At 36.4% G+C, this 22,561-nt stretch overlaps 1 protein-coding gene across 3 annotated transcripts in view; it reads left to right on the plus strand.

The window, feature by feature from the left end:
- Window positions 1–22,561, plus strand: part of ANKRD17 (ankyrin repeat domain 17) — a 159,346-nt gene that overhangs the window by 117,627 nt on the left and 19,158 nt on the right. For all 3 annotated transcript variants that reach the window (XM_065877900.1, XM_065877898.1, XM_065877899.1), the window contains 7 exons: window positions 274–369; window positions 1,641–1,757; window positions 12,464–12,635; window positions 13,770–14,217; window positions 14,877–15,032; window positions 16,913–17,062; window positions 18,417–20,053. In XM_065877900.1, the coding sequence (XP_065733972.1) occupies window positions 274–369; window positions 1,641–1,757; window positions 12,464–12,635; window positions 13,770–14,217; window positions 14,877–15,032; window positions 16,913–17,062; window positions 18,417–20,053 (2,776 nt within the window). The remainder of the gene's footprint in view (window positions 1–273; window positions 370–1,640; window positions 1,758–12,463; window positions 12,636–13,769; window positions 14,218–14,876; window positions 15,033–16,912; window positions 17,063–18,416; window positions 20,054–22,561) is intronic.

Consider the following 22,561-nt stretch of genomic DNA (forward strand, 5'->3'; position numbering starts at 1 on the left):
ATTGTTTTTTTAAATTCAGAATGGTTTAGAATTTTAGGTCAGGTTATTCTGTATTTTTTTTTTTTTGGAGGGTAGGATGAAAATGAACAATGTAGATTTATCTAACTTATTAGAACCGAAGCCTGTCTCTTTTTCATTTAAAGTGCGAATAATACCCAATTTAAGTCTTTATTTTGTGACACTAATGTTAATGGAATCTTAGTTAAGACAGACTAGATTTACTGAATCCTGATAGAGTCTGTTTTCAGTCTGACACTGATATCTATTTTTTAGGGTCATGTGAAGGTGGTGCGCTACTTAGTCAAAGAAGTCAATCAGTTTCCATCCGATTCTGAATGTATGAGATACATAGCAACGATCACTGATAAGGTAATATACTGATTAAATTCATCCCCATTATATGAGCTTGGGATCCCATTTGGCTTTTCATACATATGTATATTCCACACTAAGATAAAAAAAGTCTTAGTTTGAACAATAATGTGTGGTACATAGCACTTTTCGTTTATCTAGGATTTGGGAATGAAGTATGATATTTAAGAATCTCTTCAGATGATTTACTTCATGAAGTAATAAAACATTTTCTGTTTTAGAATTACTTTATCTTTTTAAATAGTACTTAAGCTAATCTAATTTTAATGTAAATACTAAACAATCTAAAGCAAATTATTGTTACTATTCATTAGTGCTGTAATCTATTCAGACAGATATCTCTTCTGAGAGGAACAAGTCAGTGGGTTTTTTTTATGCCTAAACAAAAATTAACACAGTACTTTTAATTATGGTCAAGAAAACTCTTAACATGTTCAAAATAATATAAAAGTTGGAGTAATTGTCAGTTTAAGAATGAATTTGCTAGGATTTTTGCAGGGAAAGTAAGGAAAATAAAATAAATCCCTTTAGAATTCTAATTGATATCAAAATATTTGAATAAAATCCTAAGACATGCCTCTGAAAATCTAAAAATGCCTTTCATTTTCTCAGCAGTTATCACATGATAGTGAACAGCTTTTTCCCATAAGTTTTACTTAACATAGCTAATCCACTGTCTTCCCTGCCTGTAGATTCATTTATGACAATTAATGTTCCTAGATACCCCTTATGGAAGGGGGGCAGAGATTAAAAATAAAGCTTTTGTCTTAATAGGGAAATATCCCTTTCCTGTCAAAAAGTGTATGTTCTAAGAATGAAATCACTGACATGTCTATAAATACGTGCTTTTTATGAATGATTTCAGCACAAGAAGTTATAGCAACAAAGCTTAAATATTTGAGAACAGTTCTTGCCAAATAAGTATTTTAAATTGTTTTAAACCCATTTTTTTTTGTTGACGTTGACCTTTTCCTTTAGCCCATTAACCAACTGACAGATTATTGCAGCTCTATTTACAGTATGATTTCTTATATTTAAATAACAGGAGTAAATAATTTTAGTACTAGTCAAATGGATATTATTTTGAAGAACAATAGAGGCTCTTTGCTAATGTATTTTATGTTTTTATTTGCATTCTTTTTTTGCCCTACTACTGATCTTTATTGCTTATGTTCATTCAAGTACCTTAATTAATATTTTCATGTTTTCAGGAATCTCTCTAAATGTTAATTTTTTGAGTCTGGAAACATCTTAATTTTTCATTTTAGGAGATGCTGAAGAAGTGCCACCTTTGTATGGAGTCAATAGTACAAGCCAAAGATAGACAGGCTGCTGAAGCAAACAAAAATGCCAGCATTTTATTAGAGGAGTTAGACTTGGAAAAGGTAATGGTAACCTTTACATATGAAAAATACCTACTTTTTTCCTTTCAGCTTCTCTTCCTCCTAATTTGTAATCTGTGTTTTTTTGTTTTGGTTTGGTTTTGCTTTAAATTATGTACATGATTTTTCTCTCCAAGTTTGGCTCAAATAGTGGAGAGGATTATGAGTATTTTAAACATCATTATATCGTTAAAATAGTTTTCTTTATAATCGAATTAACAAAATGTTATTGTAGGAATTGCATTGATCTGCAAGTCAGGGAACCTAGCCTCTAATGCTCAATTATTTCAACTAATGTTCTGTTAATCCCCATCCAACTCTGTACTTCATTGATCCTAGACCTTGTAATTTGTTGCCAACGGATTTATCAGAAGTACCAAATACACTAGGAAGGCATACACTACCAAGCCATGACCAACTAGTGAAATATGACCAGTTGATGGAATGTTTAATGCGTACCTTTTTATTTTATTTTATTTTTATAAAATTGTACGATTTAAATGCATGAAATTTATTGTATATCTATTATTTTTTTAACATCTTTATTAGAGTAGAATTGTTTTACAATAGTGTGTTAGTTTCTGCTTTATAACAAAGTGAATCAGCTATACATATACATATATCCCCATATCCCCTCCCTCTTGCATTTCCCTCCCTCCCACCCTCCCTATCCCACCCCTCTAGGTGGTCACAAAGCAACGGAGCTGATCTCCCTGTGCCATGCGGCTGCTTCCCACTAGCTATCTATTTTACATTTGTTAGTATATATAAGTCCATGCTACTCTCTCACTTCGTCCCAGCTTACCTTTCCCCCTCCCCGTGTCCTCAAGTCCATTCTCTACGTCTGTGTCTTTATTCCTCGTTACTCCTTTCCTGCCCTTTAATGCGTACCTTTTTAAATGGATGATTTCTCTTGTATTTTTCTCTTTCAGGCACACTACAGTATAATTCCCATTTATTCCCATGGGGAGTAAAACACTCCAAACAATGTACAGTTTGGGCAGTCCCATAGCTGCTTCTTTACTCTCTGTTCCTATCAATAACTGTACTCTATAATGTAATAGTAGGAAAAGAATTGGTTGGTATTGAATATTATGGAATATATATTCTGCCATATTTCATCTTTTTAAAAAAGGTTAAAAATGCTATGAAATTTAACATATACTTTTTAGATTTATAAAGGATATGTAGTGATAGTGGGGGCTGGGGCACCCCCCCCCGCCATGCAGTTGAAAAGCAATGTAACTTTACACTTGGGCCCTCCATATCTGCAGTTTCATGGATTTCAACCAACCATTATGTAGTACTGTAGTACTTATTCATTTTAAAGAATCCACATAAAGTGGGCCTGCACAGTGTTGTTCACAGGTCAATTGTATATATAACATTTTTCATTTGAGTCAGGTCCATTCTTTTTAATTAGACTTACTGACTTTGTTAAGCTATATATTTCATCTCACATAAAGAAAGTATGAATTATTTTAAACATTTTGTTCTAAAGTCAATGTGAAAATATAGTATTCTGAAAAATATATTTAAAATCAGAGGTTCTTCTTTTTGTTTTTTCTTTTTTTTTTTTTTTTGCGGTACGCAGGCCTCTCACTGTTGTGGCCTCTCCCATTGCGGAGCACAGGCTCCGGACACGCAGGCTCAGCGACCATGGCTCACGGGCCCAGCCGCTCCGTGGCATGTGGGATCTTCCCAGACCGGGGCACGAACCAGTGTCCCCTGCATCGGCAGGCGGACTCTCAACCACTGCGCCACCAGGGAAGCCCCAGAGGTTCTTCATTTTAAAAACTTTCTAGTTTAGATTCTGATCAAATGAAAATTGGCTTTTTTGGCCACTTTGAAGTTTTAATTGAACACATTGAGAACAGATATGGTTATAATTATTGTAACTATACTTTACCTATTTTTAATCTTCAGTTTCATCAAATATTTATTTAATGTTCACTAAATACCAGGCAATATAATAGGGCCAAGTTGTATGACAGAATATGTATTATTTGAGTCTTCTCTGTAAGAAATATTATTACCCTCATATTACAAATGGAGAAACTGAATCTATGGGAAGTTAAGTAACTTGCCGAAGCTACGCTAAGATTTAAATCCACTTTTTTAAATTCTAAATTCCCTGCTTTCCTCTCCTCCCTTAATTGAAGTCAACCTACATTTTAGTGCTTTCTTCTTATAATACTATAATATCCTGTTTTTGCATTACTCTCTCATTTTTAGATGTTAGAATCGCTAATTTATTTCATAATATTGTTTCTGTTTGCATTTTTATAAATCTTAGAAGACATCCTTTCTATAGCTGAGACATAGATATCTGTTTTTAAATAAAATCTTTAATTGTTTCATACCTTTGTTTATACGTTACATGAAATACATTTAGAGATTTACTGCATACCTGTGGATCAAAGTCAAGAAGCAGCTTTTAGGAATGTCCTATTGTGCATGTGTATTCTCAGTCAACTTCAATGATTTATTTTCTTTTTTCTTTATTACAATAATGTGTTCGGTTTAAACTGTGAACTATGCAAAGATAACTAAAAGAAAAGCATACGCCATCATTGTAAGGTAACTGAAGTTCAAAACCTGGTATGGTAATTAACTAAAAGTCCTCACTTCTGACCTTTAAAACCTTTTAAGACCTTACATGTTCTGCCCACTCACACCACTTCTTACTCCTGTCTGATCTTATTTTACTACTTTCTCTTGGTCACTTTGCTCTATCCATAATGACCATCCTTTTTGCTCTTGCTATGCCTTCTGCCTTGAACGTCACTTCACTTGCCTCATATTTTAGTCTCCCTTTCACATTCTTCCTACTCTTCTTCCCTTCTTTATTTTCCTGTTCTAATATTCTAAATACTGTATTTTACTTAGTTATCTTGTTTGTCTCTCTCTACTAGTAGATTGTATGAACTACAAAATGGTGCCTGGCATGTTAGTAAACATTTGTTGAACAAATAAATATCCATGTATATGAAAACTGTACTTTTTAAAAATTAGAATCATGTGAACATATTACTCTAATACTTGCTTTTCAACTCTCTCAATAAGTGAAGAATATTGTCAACTGATAGTGATTTATAACTGCATAATATACTCCATAGTAGGTTTGTTTCCAGTTTTGTCACTACAAATAATGTTGCAATAAACATCATTATACATGTTTCTTTATATTTTGGTGCTTTTATTTTTATGGAGTAAGTTTCTTCACTTAGGTCAGTGTATTTTAAATTTGATACTTTCAGAATATTTTCCTACTACCATCAGCAATACATAGTGTTTTTTCCTTGAATTCTTGCCAGTCTTTCTTAACCTAGATGTTCATGCTTTCAGAGCCTCAGATTTAAAGCAATTCAAAAGGAATTTCTTTCAATGTCATTGCATATTTTCCAGTTTTTTTTTTTTTTTTTTTCGGTACGTGGGCCTCTCACTGTTGTGGCCTCTCCCATTGCGGAGCACAGGCTCAGCAGCCATGGCTCACAGGCCCAGCTGCTCCGCGGCATGTGGGATCCTCCTGGACCGGGGCACGAACCTGTGTCCCCTGCATTAGCAGGCGGACTCTCAACCACTGCGCCACCAGGGAAGCCCTATTTTCCAGTATTAATTCTTAATCAAAAATTAATTAGTTGCAAATTCTTCTTCATGGACTGATACTTTATAAACAGTTTTGAATGGGGATGGTACATAGATAGAATTCTAGACTGTGGACGAGACTGTTCTTTCCTGAACTCCAGCCCCTTTCTATTTCTATTTGAAAAATTATCAGATTGAGATATGTTAGGGTTTGGTTCACTGTATTTTATGTATGATTTACATCTGGAAAAATACACCATTTTGCCTTTTGAGGCTCAGTACATTCTGGCTCCACCATTTCTGATTGAGAAATATCATTGGAGTCGTCTTGTCTGGTTTAACTTGGATGTTCTGCATGGGTAACTTGTGTAAAAATGCTCCTTTGATCAACCTTTCTAATTTGAAAATGTTGGTTAATAGGTTTGTAAAAATTGCTGCTGAGAATACTGCTCATTATGTTTACCAGATTCCCTTATCCTTATGCAGCAAACACTATATGGAAGAGTCCATGCTCTAGAGCAGTTCATCTGGTCTAACTCTGGAATACTCTGGCAGTTAATTTCTTGTTCTCTTAGGACATTAACAACTAGGTTATGTTTTGGGCTGTTAGAATCCATAGTGGGTATTATTGGTCTGCATTTTTAATGTTTTACCCCTCTACTTTATCACTTATTGTTTTTTCTCTTTGTAAACTTTCATAATCTTTTAGGGAGCTATGTACGGTATATTTTTAAAATATTCCTAATAGATGTTTTCAGTTGGGTTTTTTGCCACCACTGAAGCTATTAATATGCCCACCTCACAATCTCAGTTTCATACCTTTCATTCTCTGATTATCACCTCTTGTCTTTTCAGCTTTACTCCCTCTAGAATTCTACCTCCAGCAAGCCTAAAAACATTCTGTCTGCCAATAAATTGTAGGATCCATTTATCATACCACCCTTCACTGGCCTTACTCTTTTCTTTCTCCTTTTTCTTTACTGAAGCCTAGTAACTAAAGGTGTCTAAGGAAAAAAAGCATTCAACCTTGATGACTAATTTTACTTTAAATGTGTGAAAGTGAACCCTTTAATGCTGCCCAGTAGTCATACTATATATTTCCCTAGGTTAATTTACTCTCCCACTCTTCTAGACCATTAGTTCTTTCTCCTTTATCCTGTGACTTCTGCTACATTCTCTTCCTTCAACCTCTGATGACCTTGCATGCTACTTCAGTAAGAAAACTGAAGCACCAGAAGAAAACTGCCAGAGACTTCCCCTACCCCATCTCCCCAACCCACCAAGCCCTGTACCCATATATTTCCTACCAATTACTAGATAAACTTGTAACCAATCCCTCCATTTGTGAACTACATCATATTTTCTGTCTGCCATCCCTTACTCAAAAACATTGTTGTGGGGCTTCCCTGGTGGCGCAGTGGTTGAGAGTCCGCCTGCCGATGCAGGGGACACAGGTTCGTGCCCCGGTCCGGGAAGATCCCACATGCTGCGGAGCGGCTGCACTTGTGAGCCATGGCCACTGAGCCTGCGCGTCCGGAGCCTGTGCTCCGCAACGGGAGAGGCCGCAGCGATGAGAGGCCTGCATACAAAAAAAAAAAAAAAAAAAAACATTGTTGTGGCAGTTTTCTTTTCTTTGATATCATTTTCCCCGCTCTCCTGGATCATCCTCATCATCATATAAGCTTCTTTGTCCAATCTTAAAAAAAACTTCTGATTTTTCCAACACGCACCTCCCCGCCCCCCCATTTTCAGCTACAAGCCCATTTCTGCTCCCATTTGCAACAAAACTTGTCTATTTTGGGTATTCCAATTGTTTTTTGTCTTGAATCTACTCCTACCAGGCTCTCACTCCTACAGCTCCACAAAAACTACGCCTTTACGGTCTTTGGGGACTCTCACTAGCTAATTCCAGTGATTACTTCTCTATCCTTATCTTACTAAGCCTAATAACACCTGACATACTCTATTTATTTGGCCTTCATTACACTACACACTCTTGGTTTTTCTCTTATCTTTCTGAATGTTCCTTCTGTATCTCTAGTTCCTCCTCTTCTCTCCTCTTAGTTGGCAAGTCATTTAGCTTATTACATGATCTTCTTTATCCACTGGTCATCTCATCCTACTTCTTACCTTTAAATATATACTAGCTGATCCCAAATTTATATCTTTAGCCCAAACCTCTTCCCTACATTCCAGTCTCATATCTAGCTAGCTACTCAACATGTCGTTTTGGATACCTAATTAGACATCTCATACTTACGTTCAAATGTGAACTCCTGATCTTTGCCCACTCCAAACCCACAACTCTGTCTTGTAATTGCTCAGGCTAAAGATATCAATATCATGCTTGATTTCTCTCTGTCCTCCATTGTGTTGGAAAATCTAGTTACCTTTGCCTTAGAACTATATCAAGGATCCTTGTCACTATTTATCACTTCTCACCCTGATTCAAGTCATTAATATCATCTTTTACCTGTATTTCCACAGTAGTCATTTAACTGATCTCCCTGATTCCATCATTGCTCTCCAGTCTGTTCTCTATTTAACACTTACAGTGATCCTCTATATCAGTTAAATCAAATCACTCTTTTGCTCAAAACCCTACGGTGCCATTTCCCTCAGAGTAAAAGATAAAAAGTCTTTAAAATGCCCCGTGGGACCTTAGGTGATGAAGTCTCCTGATATGTTCTCTGAAAGTCATTTTCTATTATTCTCAACCAGACTGACCTACTTAAACATTCCAGGCCTACTTGAACATACAGCTTATATACTGACTGTTCTCTTTGCCTGCTATACTTCAAATCTTTTAAATGTTTACTTAAACTTCACCTTCATGTTCCCCTATATGTCCCCATATACATACTTCTCTTCCTCTGCTCCAGTACTCCTGTTTTACATTGTACTTAACACCTTTTTAAAAAACTGTATAATGTATTATGTTTGCTATCTGTGTGCCTCCCCCAGCAACTAAATGTAAGCTTCATAAGCTTCATGAGGGCAGGGATATTTTGTCTTCTACTTAGTCCTAAGAGACTAGAACCATGCTTAGTACAGTTATCAAAAAAATTTTGCTGGATCCTGCCCTTCCCTTCCCCTGTACTCCTTGATCTCTTTTTCTGTTATTGATACCACTACTGAATTCAGAAATAATTGAAATCTTGATGTAGTTTTCAGATTCTCAATTATCTTCGCTCCGCATTCTCTATATCCATCAAATAAGTTAGTGTAGTAAATTAACTTAATCCAGTATCTGGCACATATTAACCCCCTAAATATTAATGGTATCAGTATCATCATCATGACCTTTAATTGAGCTTTGGCAGTCTCTTTATGTCTTCTGTTCCATCCTCTCCTAAATTATCACTTCTCACCTGAAGTATTGCAGTAGGCTTCTTAACAGTCTGTCTATAAATAAATACCTTTGCCTCTGTCATCTTTTGCCTTCAGTTTAATCCTTCTTTATTCCAGTGTAACTTTTCCAGTTCCCGTAGTTTCTGATACACAGATATGATTGCCTTTACTCCCTACTCGAAATCCTTCAGTCTTCATTGTCTGCATGGGAAATTTAAAACATTTGGCTCTTCCTGTCTTCTCTAGGCTCATCACTCACTATGGTTCTCTACTCCTCACATATCTCATTCACATAACTGTATCCAAATATGCACATGGAGGACTTCCCTGGCGGTCCAGTGGTTAAGACTCCGCACTTCCAATGCAGGGGATGTGGGTTCTATCTCTGGTCAGGGAGCTAAGATCCCACGTGGCTCGAGGTGTGGCCAAAAAAAGAAAAAAACAGATTTGCACATGGTATTTCTTTAGTCTGGACTGCCTTTCCCTGAATCCTTAAATTGTCATCTTAAAAAGCTTAACTCTCAAACATCAATTTGTTTCCTGAATCTATAATTAGAAATCACCAGTTAGGGAATTCCCTGGCAGTCCAGTGATTAGGACTCAGTGTTTTCGCTACTGCTGGGGCCTGGGTTGGGGAACTAAGATCCTGCAGACAAAAGAAAAACTCAGTTGGACCTAGTGCCCTTTCTTTCCTTTTCCACAATGAGGTTATTTATTCTGCAATTTGACTCTTTTTTCTTCAAAACCTCTACCCTCCCCCACAAATGCTCACAAACATGTAGCAGCTCCCCGGTAAGTGAAATGAGGTCTAGGGCATGTACCTTGTGAGAAAATATAGAATGTAGGCTGAATTTCTAACCCTGTTTACCTGCACCTCCAGACTTACTCGAGTCTCATGGTTTAAATACTCTGTTTTCATCTTTTCTCCTTCGGATCTTGTATCATTTATTACCACCACTCCCATACTTTAGGGCCTGCTGTTTCATTAACTCCTACCCTCTTTCTACAACTTCATGAAGTTAACTATCCTAATGAAACCTTACCACAAATTTAGTATTTTGTTTCCTTATCTAAATATTTTAAGGGAATAATCTATGTCTTGTTGACTCTACTTTTCTTTTTTCCTTTTTTTTTTCTTTTTTTTACTTTTCTTTGTAATTCTCCATCCAGGACCATTTGCTGCTTACTTCTCCACTAATTCAGTGAACTAACTATGGCAGAGGTCACCAATGACATCTTATTGCCAAATCCAGAATAAGATTAGACATCTCATACTTGTGTCCTTACTGATACTTTGTGATACTTACCAGTGTTGATTTGCCTTCTTTTATGAAACTCTTCTCCCGTTGAAGCTGCTTTCTCCTGATTGTCTTCTTCTGCCAGATATATGCCTTTCTAAAAGTCTCATTTGATCTTCCTTTTTTTTTTTTTTTGCGGTACGTGGGCCTCTCACTGTTGTGGCCTCTCCCCGTTGCGGAGCACAGGCTCTGGACACGCAGGCTCAGCGGCCATGGCTCACGGGCCCAGCCGCTCCGCGGCATGTGGGATCCTCCCAGACCAGGACACGAACCCGTGTCCCCTGCATCAGCAGGTGGACTCTAAACCACTGCGCCACCAGGGCAGCCCTAGTTTTTCAATTTTTAAAAGTTCTTCCCCCCTCTTGAATACCAATCACAATTATTTCTTACCACTGGACACATTTTAAAAATCAAGCAAAATTAATAATTCATCTGGCCGAGCCAAAAGTCTTAAACTTGTTATTTTTATCCCCCCAAATCTATTTCCTGGCTTTTTTTCCATACAGATGTGATATAGATGAAATATCAGTTTTTATTATTCCTGATTCTAAATTGGAGAGGCTTAGTATCTATCTGTAGCCACAGTTGCTTTGAAAATGTTTCTTTGGCACACCCTTCACCCCCCTTTCTACTCCTTCTCTTCCCTTTACACTTAGCTATTTATTTCTTGAAAGTCAGCAAAACAGATCAACCCCAGGCCTCCCTTACTGGAGCTCAGGCAGAGATGTAGAAAGTATACGGATCCTGAGGACAGGAGCTTAGCTACATTAAAGCAAGGCTGAATGAGCTGAGTCATACACGCTCAGTTCCTTCTTTCAAACTCACCAATCAGGTAGTACTCCTTCCTTGTAGTGAACTAGGGTGTGAAGGTCACCAATTACTGTTTTCTTCTCAGTCCTTTGGAAAGGTCAAAAGCTGCTCCCTTACTGGTCTTCAGAGGAAACTTGGGTACTTCTGGAAGACCAGCAAAAATTTCTAGGGGGTAGGTACTATGCAGACAGTTTTTATATCTCCAGTTTCCATTTGTGTTCTTTCCTAAAATCCATATGCTTGAGAAAGTATCTGGTATTCTATAGATTCTCCTTAATTATTTACCTTTTCGGAAACAAAAGTCATATCTCTTACCCAAGAGAATGTAATTATGGTGCATTGCCCCAGGGTGTGAAAATTTTCAAGGTGGGCAAAACCTTTTAGGCACCCAACAAGGATTATTTCAAAAGGGAGGAGGAGTGTCTAGCAAAAGCTAGAGACTTAAAAAGTCAGACTTTTTCTCAAGAAAAGTAAGTCTGATTTGGCTTATAAGTTTGTCTTTAAGGGCTGCTTTCAGTAGTTAGGATATTGTGACATTTTCCATAAACTAAGTATCATTGTTTTGACACATATTTAAAATATACATAAAATATATAGAAAGCTAGATTATATCAAGGAATATGTACTTTGAAAATGTCATTTAGAGAACATGCAAACAAAAGAGTTTGTAGATGATTTTACCATTTTATGAGCCAAAGAGGAAAATTTAATAGTTAAAATAGCTTATTAAGAGATGTTATTGGACTTTAAAACTTATTCCTAGTTTTTTTGACTGTGAAAGTAATATGTATCCAGTTTAACAAATAGAAACAATGTACAGTTATATAAAGTAAAATTGAAAGTCACCATCTTTCTGCTACTTCTTGTCCAAGCCCATGCTCTAGAGGTAATCACTAGTAAACCTTTGATTTGTATCCTGGATAGATTCACATAAAGCACTGCCCCCCCCCCCCCGCCACCAAATGAGATCATTGGTTTGCAATTTGCCTTTTTTTCCTAGCAAATGTAAATTGTGAGCATTTTCCCAGGTATACATTTATAACTTTTAATGGCTGCCTAGTATTCTGTGAATGTATACTCTTGTTAACTTTTCCCCACCCCATGGATTTACCTAGCTTCCATTTACTAGTATTGTAATCAACTTTGCAATGGAAAGTATTGAGCCTATATTTTTCCACTAGAGGTAGTCATTTTATAGAATATATTCTTAGGATAAGCACTTTGTAATTTTCATAGGAGGCTTTCAAATTACCTTTCTAAAAATGTTAATGTTTATACTGACAGCAGTGTAGGGAAGAATTCATTTTCCCAAACTTTTGCTAGCTGATATCTTTTTTAATTTTCCCAAATTAATGAACAAAACATGGTAGCTTGTTATTTTAATTTATATTTCCATAGTGATTATGAAGTTATGTATATCTTTATCATTCATCCATTTTGAAATTAGGTTGTCTTTATCATTAATTTGACCTTGACATTTAAAAATATTATTTTCTCTTTACAGTGATTTGAGTATGATCTTGATCAAACAATTAATTGAACTAAGATGACTTTGAATTGTATGGTATCCCAGTACCCTTAATGATAAAATGACATTATGTGACAACTTTTTTCCAAGGTAAATTCCAGTGTTACAATTCTGTTTTATTGATTCTTTAACAGTTAAGGGAAGAAAGCCGGAGGCTGGCTTTGGCTGCAAAAAGAGAAAAGAGAAAGGAGAAGAGAAGAAAGAAAAAAGAAGAACAAAGAAGAAAACTAGAAGAGATTGAAGCCAAAAATAAAGAAAACTTTGAACTCCAAGCTGCTCAAGAAAAAGAAAAGCATAAAGTTGAAGGTATGTTCTCTAAACCATCTAATTTGTTTCATGTAATATATTCTACTCAAAATTATATTTCCTTAAATATCAGTAACTTAAGGTGAAAAAAGATCTCTACGTTATTAAGGCCTAAAGTATTCATATGCTATTTTCATTTTTTGACTTCCTCCCAGCTTTTTATTATAAAGAATTTCAAACCTACACACAAGTTGAAAGAATAATGAAACAAACACCTGAAATACCCTTCACCTAATTTAAAAATAAACATTTTACTATATTTGCTTTATCTTTTTCTCTAAATATACATACATAGTTTTTTCCTAAGCCATCTGAAAGTAAATTGCAGACATCTGACATTGCACCTATGAAACAGCAGCACACATCCAAGGAATGACATTTGCTTACATAATTGCAATACCATTTATAATACCTTAAAAAATTAACAGTAATTTCATCTACAGCCAAGACCATATTCAGATTTTTCTTAAATGAGGGAATTATTTTTAACTTGGTTCTAAATAAAAAATTATTTGAGATGAGGGTATTGTTAGAAAGAACCATTGTCATTAAACCACCAAATATTTATGCTGTGTGTGTGTGTTAATTTCCCCCTCCTCCAGCCTTTTATTTTGAAAAATTTCAAACTACAGAAAAGTTTAAGGATTAGTATAATGAACGCCTGTAAGTCACCTAGATTCATATAACATTTTGGAACATTTGTTTATCTTTTTTCCTCTCTCTTTTTTGAATAGTCTTATATATGTTGTACACATCATACGAAATTACCCCTAAATACTTGAGCAGTGTTTCCCAGAAAAAGAACATTATTTTACATAACCACAATAACATTATTACACTTAAGAAATTTAATAATTATGTAATAATATGTAATATATGGTACATATTCATATTTCCCAAAGTGTCCCCGACATATTTTTTGTAACTGCCTACTGTGCGTTGTTTAGAACTTAGGGACAGAGAGAATAGATCAATCATATCCATCTCATTACCAGTGAATGCTGGAATGACTGATAACTTTATATCTAATAGTAGTAGTAAAGTAAATTCAGCATTTATTTTTGTCGAGTGCTTAAATCTAAATATATGCCAAGAACGCTAGAACTTGCTAATTCAGTATTGCTACTTCTACAGATGAGCCTGAAGTCTTGACAGAGCCTCCAAGTGCCACAACCACTACTACCATAGGTATATCTGCAACCTGGACCACTTTGGCAGGTTCCCATGGTAAAAGAAACAATACCATAACTACAACCAGTTCAAAGAGGAAAAACAGGAAAAATAAAATTACTCCAGAAAATGTTCAAATTATATTTGATGATCCACTACCAATCTCATACAGTCAGCCAGAGAAGGTGAATGGAGAGTCCAAGAGCAGCAGTACCAGCGAGAGTGGAGACAGTGATAACATGAGAATTTCCAGTTGCAGTGATGAAAGTAGTAACAGCAACAGCAGCCGAAAGAGTGACAATCATTCACCTGCTATGGTCACCACCACTGTGACCAGCAAGAAGCAGCCATCAGTTCTGGTTACATTTCCAAAGGAGGAGAGAAAATCTGTTTCTGGCAAGGCTTCAATAAAGTTAGTTTCAATTTTCATTTTCATGATTTATAGTATCATTATGAAATACTTTGTTGCTGAATTGTTTAGTAAAGCAGGCAGATGAACAACTGACAAAATAAGGGTTTGTCTTTGTTCTAAAGAAGGCATGATTTCATTTGAATTAAAGAATTACTGTGGGGCTTCCCTGGTGGCGCAGTGGTTGAGAGTCTGTCTGCTGATGCAGGGGACATGGGTTCGTGCCCCGGTCCGGGAAGATCCCACATGCCACAGAGCGGCTGGGCCTGTGAGGCATGGCCACTGAGCCTGCGCGTCCGGAGCCTGTACTCCGCAGTGGGAGAGGCCACAACAGTGAGAGGCCCGTGTACCGCAAAAAAAAAAAAAGAATTACTGTGTAATTTCTTCATTTTGGATGTTAAACTTAACCCATGAAAAGTATTAATTATGGTTTCTCAGGGATTATTATTGTATTTCAGTTCTGCTAAATTTGACCTCTAGAGAATATCTTCTTAAAATTGGCCCTTCATATTATGCTAAGTATTGAAAAGTGAAAAATAAATTTCTCATTTATTCATCATAGTATTCTTAAAATAAAGAATAAAATCATGTAGTAGATTGCCTTTATCATTAAAAATTCTACATCTCTTCTATATTTAATGTGTTTTTCCTCCCTGTTAAAGATTGTCAGAGACTATCAGTGAAGTGACCAGTAATTCTCTTTCCACTTGCACAAAATCTGGTCCATCTCCCCTTTCCTCTCCAAATGGGAAATTAACAGTAGCAAGTCCTAAGCGTGGACAAAAGAGGGAAGAAGGATGGAAAGAAGTTGTAAGAAGGTGACTGATTATTTCTTTGATTGTTTTTCTCATTTTTATATGTGCTCTATTTCACAATGAAGCATAGTTTACCTTACAGTTAAATTCCCCTAACTTTTCCAGAGGTTGCAAACAAACTGGTGGCCCAAGGCTGCATCTGGCCAACAGAGACGACCTATACTGTATTTTAGATTGAAAAAAAAAGTGTATGTTAACACTTTTAAAATTGAGAAATTTTACATAAAAAGTTAGATCATTGTGGTGTCTGCTTGACCCCCATAGGTATTGGTATTTGGTAGTGAGCTAATTTATTCAAGGTGATAGATTGTCTTGTTCAGCTTTGTAACCTCAGAGCCCAATATGTAGTGTCTACTACATACTTGTAAATATTTGGAGAATGAATTAACTATTGGTTTTAAACTATTCTTCAAATCATAGGATACCTTTATTTCAGGGGTTTTAGGACTAAAATGTTTTGCTTGGAATTTTAAAATAATATGTATTAAAAAGTAAAACAACATCCCAGAAACTAAAAGGTGGTAAGATACCACAGACCTAGAAAGGATGTGATCCATTATAAATCTTTGATAACCTATTTTAAGGAACTCTCCAGAAATTCCATCAAAAAAATTAAACTTTTGATTGTTTTAAAACAAAATCTGTAGTGAACCAAGCTTATTACTGTTAATCTCAAGATGTACTGTACATTTTTTATCTTATTTTGGGCCAACACTTCCCCTCAACCCCCATCTCTATCTTTATCTCTTTCTCTGTCTCACACACATTCTTTTGAACTAACTGAAATCACAACATCAGAATACTTTCTGTACAAAAATAAGAGAATTCAGTTTTCCTGCATGTATTTTATATTGTAGTATGCAAGCAAATTCTTAACTAACTTAAAATAATGATCACTGACTGATTATTATGTTCTTTAGGGAAAAAGGAATTATCAAGTAACTTAGTTATGTATACAAAAGGGCAGGGATCATACCTTACCATTTAAAAAAATAATGTATAATTTCATATTTAATCTATTCTAAATAAATAATTTACTTACTCATTGAAGCACAGTTGGCTCCTCATTGAAGCACAGTTGGCTCCTTCTTTTTATTGAGAGTTATACTGTTTTTCTTTTAGAAGTATTCTGTAATTTAGACTTGTCAGAAATTTATATCTACCTTTCCTGAATCTGAATGTTGAAAATTGTAATGTAATTTTGTAGGTGTTAGGTGGGTTTTGCTTTTTTGGAATTCCAGCAGGCTTTTCTCTTTCCTCACACAACTAAACGTCCCTTAGCAAGTTTCCATATTTGTGGATAATCATTTTAATGACTCTAGAAGAATGCAGGGCAACAATGAATTTTTAGTATCATCCTTTCAGTTATATATTAGGGAATAAAAACAAGAATATGAGTCAAACACCCAAAGGTACCCACAAGAAGTCTTTCTTGACTCCTTGGGGTAGATTAGATGCCCCAACCAATGTGTCTTTATGATACCCTATTAGAGCACTTACAACATCATGTTGTAGTTTTCTTACTTGGTTTCTACATAGTCAGTATATGTAGGCAGGAGCCCCTGTCTTTTATTTGCCATTAGTATTTGCATTAACACAGCGTATATCTACATGTATGTGCGTCACAGATATTAATGAAGGACAAAAGTCAGAAAAGCAAACAGTTTTTGGTAATGAGATGAGAAGCTGTGGTAAAGCTCACTCTCTCTCTTTCTCTTTTCTGTGGCTCTTAGTTGCCTTTTATCACTTAGAGTGAGAGTAGAAGAAGCTTATTCGACAATATTCTGCATTTACAGAAACATATTTTAGTAATAATTCTTATTTTAATTATAACCACTGATAATTATGATTTATCTTAATTTATTTTTGCAACTGTTAAACAGGTCAAAGAAAGTATCTGTTCCATCAACTGTGATATCCAGAGTGATTGGAAGAGGAGGCTGTAACATTAATGCTATTCGGGAGTTCACTGGTGCACACATAGATATTGATAAGCAGAAAGACAAGACAGGAGACCGGATAATAACTATAAGGCAAAATTTTGTCTCTTACGGTTTTTTTCTTTTGTATTTTATTGCACTAGAGCTTAATTATCAATATATATAAGCATTTGAGTTTTCAATGGAACTTTGTATTTAATAGCATACTTTTTAAATGGGAATTTGATTCGTGTTTAAGATAACCTTTACAGTTTTTTTTTTCTTATTTATATGCTCTTATGAAGTATTTCAAAGGGCTTTAAAGGAATTTTTCTTTTGTGTGTGTATGACAAAGGTTTGAATAATCTTTTCCTTATATAAACTTTTAATATGACATTCTTAAAAACTTTTTAAGAAGGAATGGGTTTCTAACACATTCTAATCTGTAGTTTTCCATCTTTCTCTTAAATTAGCATTTGAGATTTGTTATTCTGAGATTGTATCCTTAGAATATGAGCTCAGTAATAGGTTTAAATCTGAAGTGGATCTTTGTTTTAAATTGAATACTTGAACATGTCTGTGCCTGAATACACTTAGAGTAAAGATGATATTCTAAGAAATCATAAATTTGGTTGTGAGAGACAGGTGCCCTTCCCCGTAATAGAAGGATAGATAGTTTTTTAGCCTGCCTCAAGAGGAAGGAAGCAATTAACCAGCTCTGTTTTGCACTTATCCCCTTCTCCTATCTTGTTTATCCCTCCCCTGGGATAGGTGTAGTCACAACTTGCCTTATCCAGAGAAGAGGGGAAGTAGATACCCTTTATAAGTAATTTTCCCCTTAGGGTCTCCATAAGGCTTTCCTTTCAATCAAATATTTTCGTGAACATCCAAGACTGGGGTTTGACCTTATGGCCATCGTTGTAATTATCAGGATTCTTCTCTCATTTTGAGACATCTGTCCAAAGGAGTTATAATAATCACTCTACTAATAGAGAAACCACTAATAAATATAAATGGGGTCATCTTAGCTACCAGGATTTAAAATAAAATACTATTTTCTTACTCAGTGGTATTATTTTTCTTGCTTATTTGTACTGCTTTTAATATTGATCAGCTGTTTAACTTCATGGTAACAATATAGATTATGTAGGATTTTAAGTGCAGTGCTTTTCCTGTCTAGAATGCATTTCACAGTAGGAAGATGATTGTTTAGTCTGAGGAAACAATAGTGAAATTAAATTTTTGGGAAAAGAAGTCATTTACTTTTCCTTTGAAAAATATAGTGGTGTGTCAGGACAGTTTATTGCTTTGTTTGCATAATACCTCAAAAATAGTCAGAAAATTGCTTCTTAACTTGTATCTGTTCTCTGTATGTGTGTACATACACATACACACATGAATTAATTTAGGCTTTACATATTAAAAAGGGGAAATTGGACCTAATTTTTTTTTTTTTGTCAACTTATAGGGGTGGCACTGAATCAACAAGACAAGCAACTCAGTTGATCAATGCTCTGATCAAGGATCCAGACAAAGAAATTGATGAACTTATTCCAAAGAATCGTTTGAAAAGCTCCTCAGCAAATTCCAAAATTGGGTCATCAGCACCTACCACCACTGCTGCTAACAGTTCCTTAATGGGAATTAAAATGACGACTGTAGCTCTGTCATCAACATCTCAAACTGCCACAGCACTCACTGTGCCTGCAATTTCTTCTGCATCTACTCACAAAACCATTAAGAACCCAGTGAATAATGTGAGGCCTGGTTTTCCAGTTTCTCTTCCATTAGCATATCCTCCTCCACAGTTTGCACATGCTTTGCTTGCTGCTCAGACTTTCCAGCAGATCCGTCCACCAAGGTTGCCCATGACGCACTTTGGAGGTACTTTTCCACCAGCTCAATCCACTTGGGGTCCTTTTCCTGTCAGGCCTTTGAGCCCTGCCAGAGCTACTAACTCGCCTAAGCCTCACATGGTGCCTCGCCATAGCAATCAGAATAGCAGTGGTTCTCAGGTGAATTCAGCAGGTTCTTTAACTTCAAGTCCAACAACTACAACCAGTTCATCAGCTTCAACGGTGCCTGGTACATCTACAAATGGCAGTCCAAGTTCACCTTCTGTTAGAAGGCAGCTTTTCGTCACCGTTGTGAAGACATCCAATGCCACCACAACAACAGTCACAACCACAGCAAGTAACAACAGCACTGCACCCACAAATGCCACATATCCTATGCCTACTGCCAAAGAACACTACCCAGTATCATCCCCATCTTCCCCATCACCACCAGCCCAGCCAGGAGGGGTTTCTAGAAACAGCCCTTTGGATTGTGGAACAGCATCTCCAAATAAAGGGGCATCTTCCTCTGAACAGGAAGCAGGTAGTCCACCAGTAGTAGAAACAACAAACAGTAGACCTCCAAACAGCAGCAGTTCTTCTGGGAGTTCATCAGTTCATTCTACTCAGCAGCAACCTCCGGGATCTGTTTCTCAGGAGCCAAGACCACCTCTTCAGCAGTCTCAGGTTCCTCCCCCGGAAGTTAGAATGACTGTTCCTCCTTTAGTAACAACAAGTTCTGCTCCAGTGGCGGTGCCTTCTACTGCCCCAGTGACTTACCCTATGCCTCAGACACAAATGGGATGCTCCCAGCCTCCGCCTAAAATGGAACCCCCTGCTATTAGACCACCCTCTCATGGCACAGCTGCCCCTCACAAGAATCCAGCTCCTGTGCAAAATTCATCTGTTGCAGTCCTCAGTGTCAATCACATTAAAAGACCTCACAGTGTTCCCTCTTCTGTCCAGCTACCTTCGACCTTAAGTACACAAAGTGCTTGTCAAAATTCAATACATCCAGCAAATAAGCCTATTGCTCCCAATTTCAGTGCCCCCTTACCATTTGGGCCCTTTAGCACATTGTTTGAAAATAGCCCTACTTCTGCTCATGCCTTCTGGGGAGGATCTGTTGTTTCATCTCAGTCAACACCAGAATCTATGCTATCAGGAAAATCCTCATATTTGCCAAATTCAGATCCTTTACATCAGTCTGATACTTCCAAAGCTCCAGGTTTTAGACCACCATTACAGAGACCTGCTCCAAGTCCCTCAGGTAAGTTTGTATTTTCTGACATTCTGCAGCTGCTCATTTATACAAATGATGTTGAAACTCTTGGTTATTTTCTAATACTTTTACTCTGTGACTGGGTCAGATAGACAGTAGTACTAATTCAAATGCTATTGTATTGACTGTGTCTAGAATGGCATTATTATTTTTTAAATCTTTTTAGAAGCTGTAATGGATTTTTATCTTAAATTTACTATAAATAAATTTATTCATCAGGTATATTTTTCTCTCTCAAAGTAAAGAAAAGGGGACTTCCCTGGTAGTCCAGTGGTTAAGACTCTACACTCCCAATGCAGGGGGCCCGGGTTCCATCCCTGGTCAGGGAAATAAATCCCACATGCCACAACTAAGACCAGGAACAGCCAAATAAATAAATAAAAATTTTTTTTTTTTTTTTTTTTTTATTTTTTTGCGGTACGCGGGTCTCTCACTGTTGTGGCCTCTCCCGTCGCGGATTACAGGCTCCGGACGCACAGGCTTAGCGGCCATGGCTCACGGTCCCAGCCGCTCCATGGCATGTGGGATCTTCCCAGACCGGGGCACGAACCCGTATCCCCTGCATCAGCAGGCAGACTCTCAACCACTGCGCCACCAGGGAAGCCCCTCATTTTAATTTAATAAGATAATGCCATCAAAAGTTTGCTTTTAGTTCAAATAAAAAATTATTACCAAAGATTTTTAAATTTTGATTTCACTTCCGACTGTCTTTTTTGTTTTAAAAATAATGAGAAAAATATAGAGATACATAGTTCAAAAGGGTAGGCACTAACTATATGTGCTATTTAAATTTAATAAAATTAAAAATTCATCTCAGTCAAACTGCCCATTTAAAAAATTTTTTCCCAGTTTTGTTGAGATGTAATTGATGTACATCACTGTATATGAGTTCAAGGTGTAGAGCATAGTGGTTTGACTTACATACATTGTGAGATAATTGCGGCAGTAAATTTAGTTAGCATTCATCATCTCCTATAGATACAATTTTTTAAAAAAAAGAAAAAATATTTTTCATTGTGATGAGAGCTCTTAGGATTTAGTCTCTCTTAACAGCTTTCCTATGTATCATACAACGGTGTTAACTACCATTACTATGTTGCACATTACATCTCTAATACTTACTTATCTTGTAACTGGAAGTTTGTACCTTTTGACCATCTTCCTCCAATTCCCCCCCCACCCCACCTCCACCTCTAGTAACCACAAATCTGATCTCTTTTTCTATGAGTTTGTCTGAGATTCCACATAAAAGTGAGATCATACAGTTTTTGTTTTTCTCTGTCTGACTTATTTTACATAATGCCCTCATGGCCCATCCATTTTGTCAGAAATGACAGGATTTCCTCGTGTTTTTTTGTGTTTTTTTTAATGACTAAATAATATCCCATTGTGTGTGTGTATGTGTGTGGTATGTATACATATATGTATACATACCACAGCTTCTTTATCCATTCATCCATGAATGGATACTTAGGTTTTTTCCACGTCTTAGCTATCGTATATAATGCTGTTACGAACATGGAAGTGTAGGTATCTTTTTGAGTTAGTGTTTGTGTTTCTTTTGGATATAGTTCCAGAAGTGGAATTGCTGGATCATGTGGTAGTTCTATTTTTAGTTTTCTGAGGATCCCCCTTATTGTTTTCCATTGTGGCTGTAGGCTGGTCATATTTCAAGTGCTTCCTTGTTAAGCACATAATGGCTGGTAGCTACAATATTGGAGAACCCAGATACTGAACACATCTGTTAACATAAAAAGTTCTGTTAGACAGTGCTGATATCTAAAGAGGATCTAAAGATATGGTTTTGAGTGACTGCTTTTTCTTTTTTAACTTTTTACTTTGAAATATTTTTAGATTTATAGAAGACTTCTATAATTAACCCCAATTTCCCCTAAGTAAACATTCTTACACCATATATTTATTAAAACTAAGAAATTAATATTGGTACAGTACAATTAACTGGACTACAGACTTTATTCAGATTCCACAGTTTTTCCAATAATGTTCTTTTTCTGTTGCAGTGTCCAGGATACCAAGTTGCATTTTGAGCTTTGTGGTTTTGTTGTTTTTTTTGTTTTTTTTTTTTTGCGGTATGCGGGCCTCTCACTGTTGTGGCCTCTCCCGTTGCGGAGCACAGGCTCCGGACATGCAGGCTCAGCGGCCATGGCTCACGGGCCCAGCCGCTCCGCGGCATGTGGGATCTTCCCGGACTGGGGCACGAACCCGTGTCCCCTGCATCGGCAGGCGGACTCTCACACTGCGCCAGCAGGGAAGCCCAAGCTTTGTGTTTTAATATGAATATTTCAAATAATTAAAGATAATTTCATTGAGTTATTTGTAGTGAGGTGGATGGACCTGGAGTCTGTCCTACAGAGTGAAGAAATTAGAAAGAGAAAAACAAATACTGTATGCTAAAAACAAATACTGTATGCACGTATATATAGAATTGGGAAAAAAATGTGGTTCTGTAGAACCTAGGGGCAGGACAGGAATAAA

Source organism: Phocoena phocoena, chromosome 5, assembly GCF_963924675.1.
Source record: "Phocoena phocoena chromosome 5, mPhoPho1.1, whole genome shotgun sequence".
Classification (NCBI taxonomy): domain Eukaryota; kingdom Metazoa; phylum Chordata; class Mammalia; order Artiodactyla; family Phocoenidae; genus Phocoena; species Phocoena phocoena.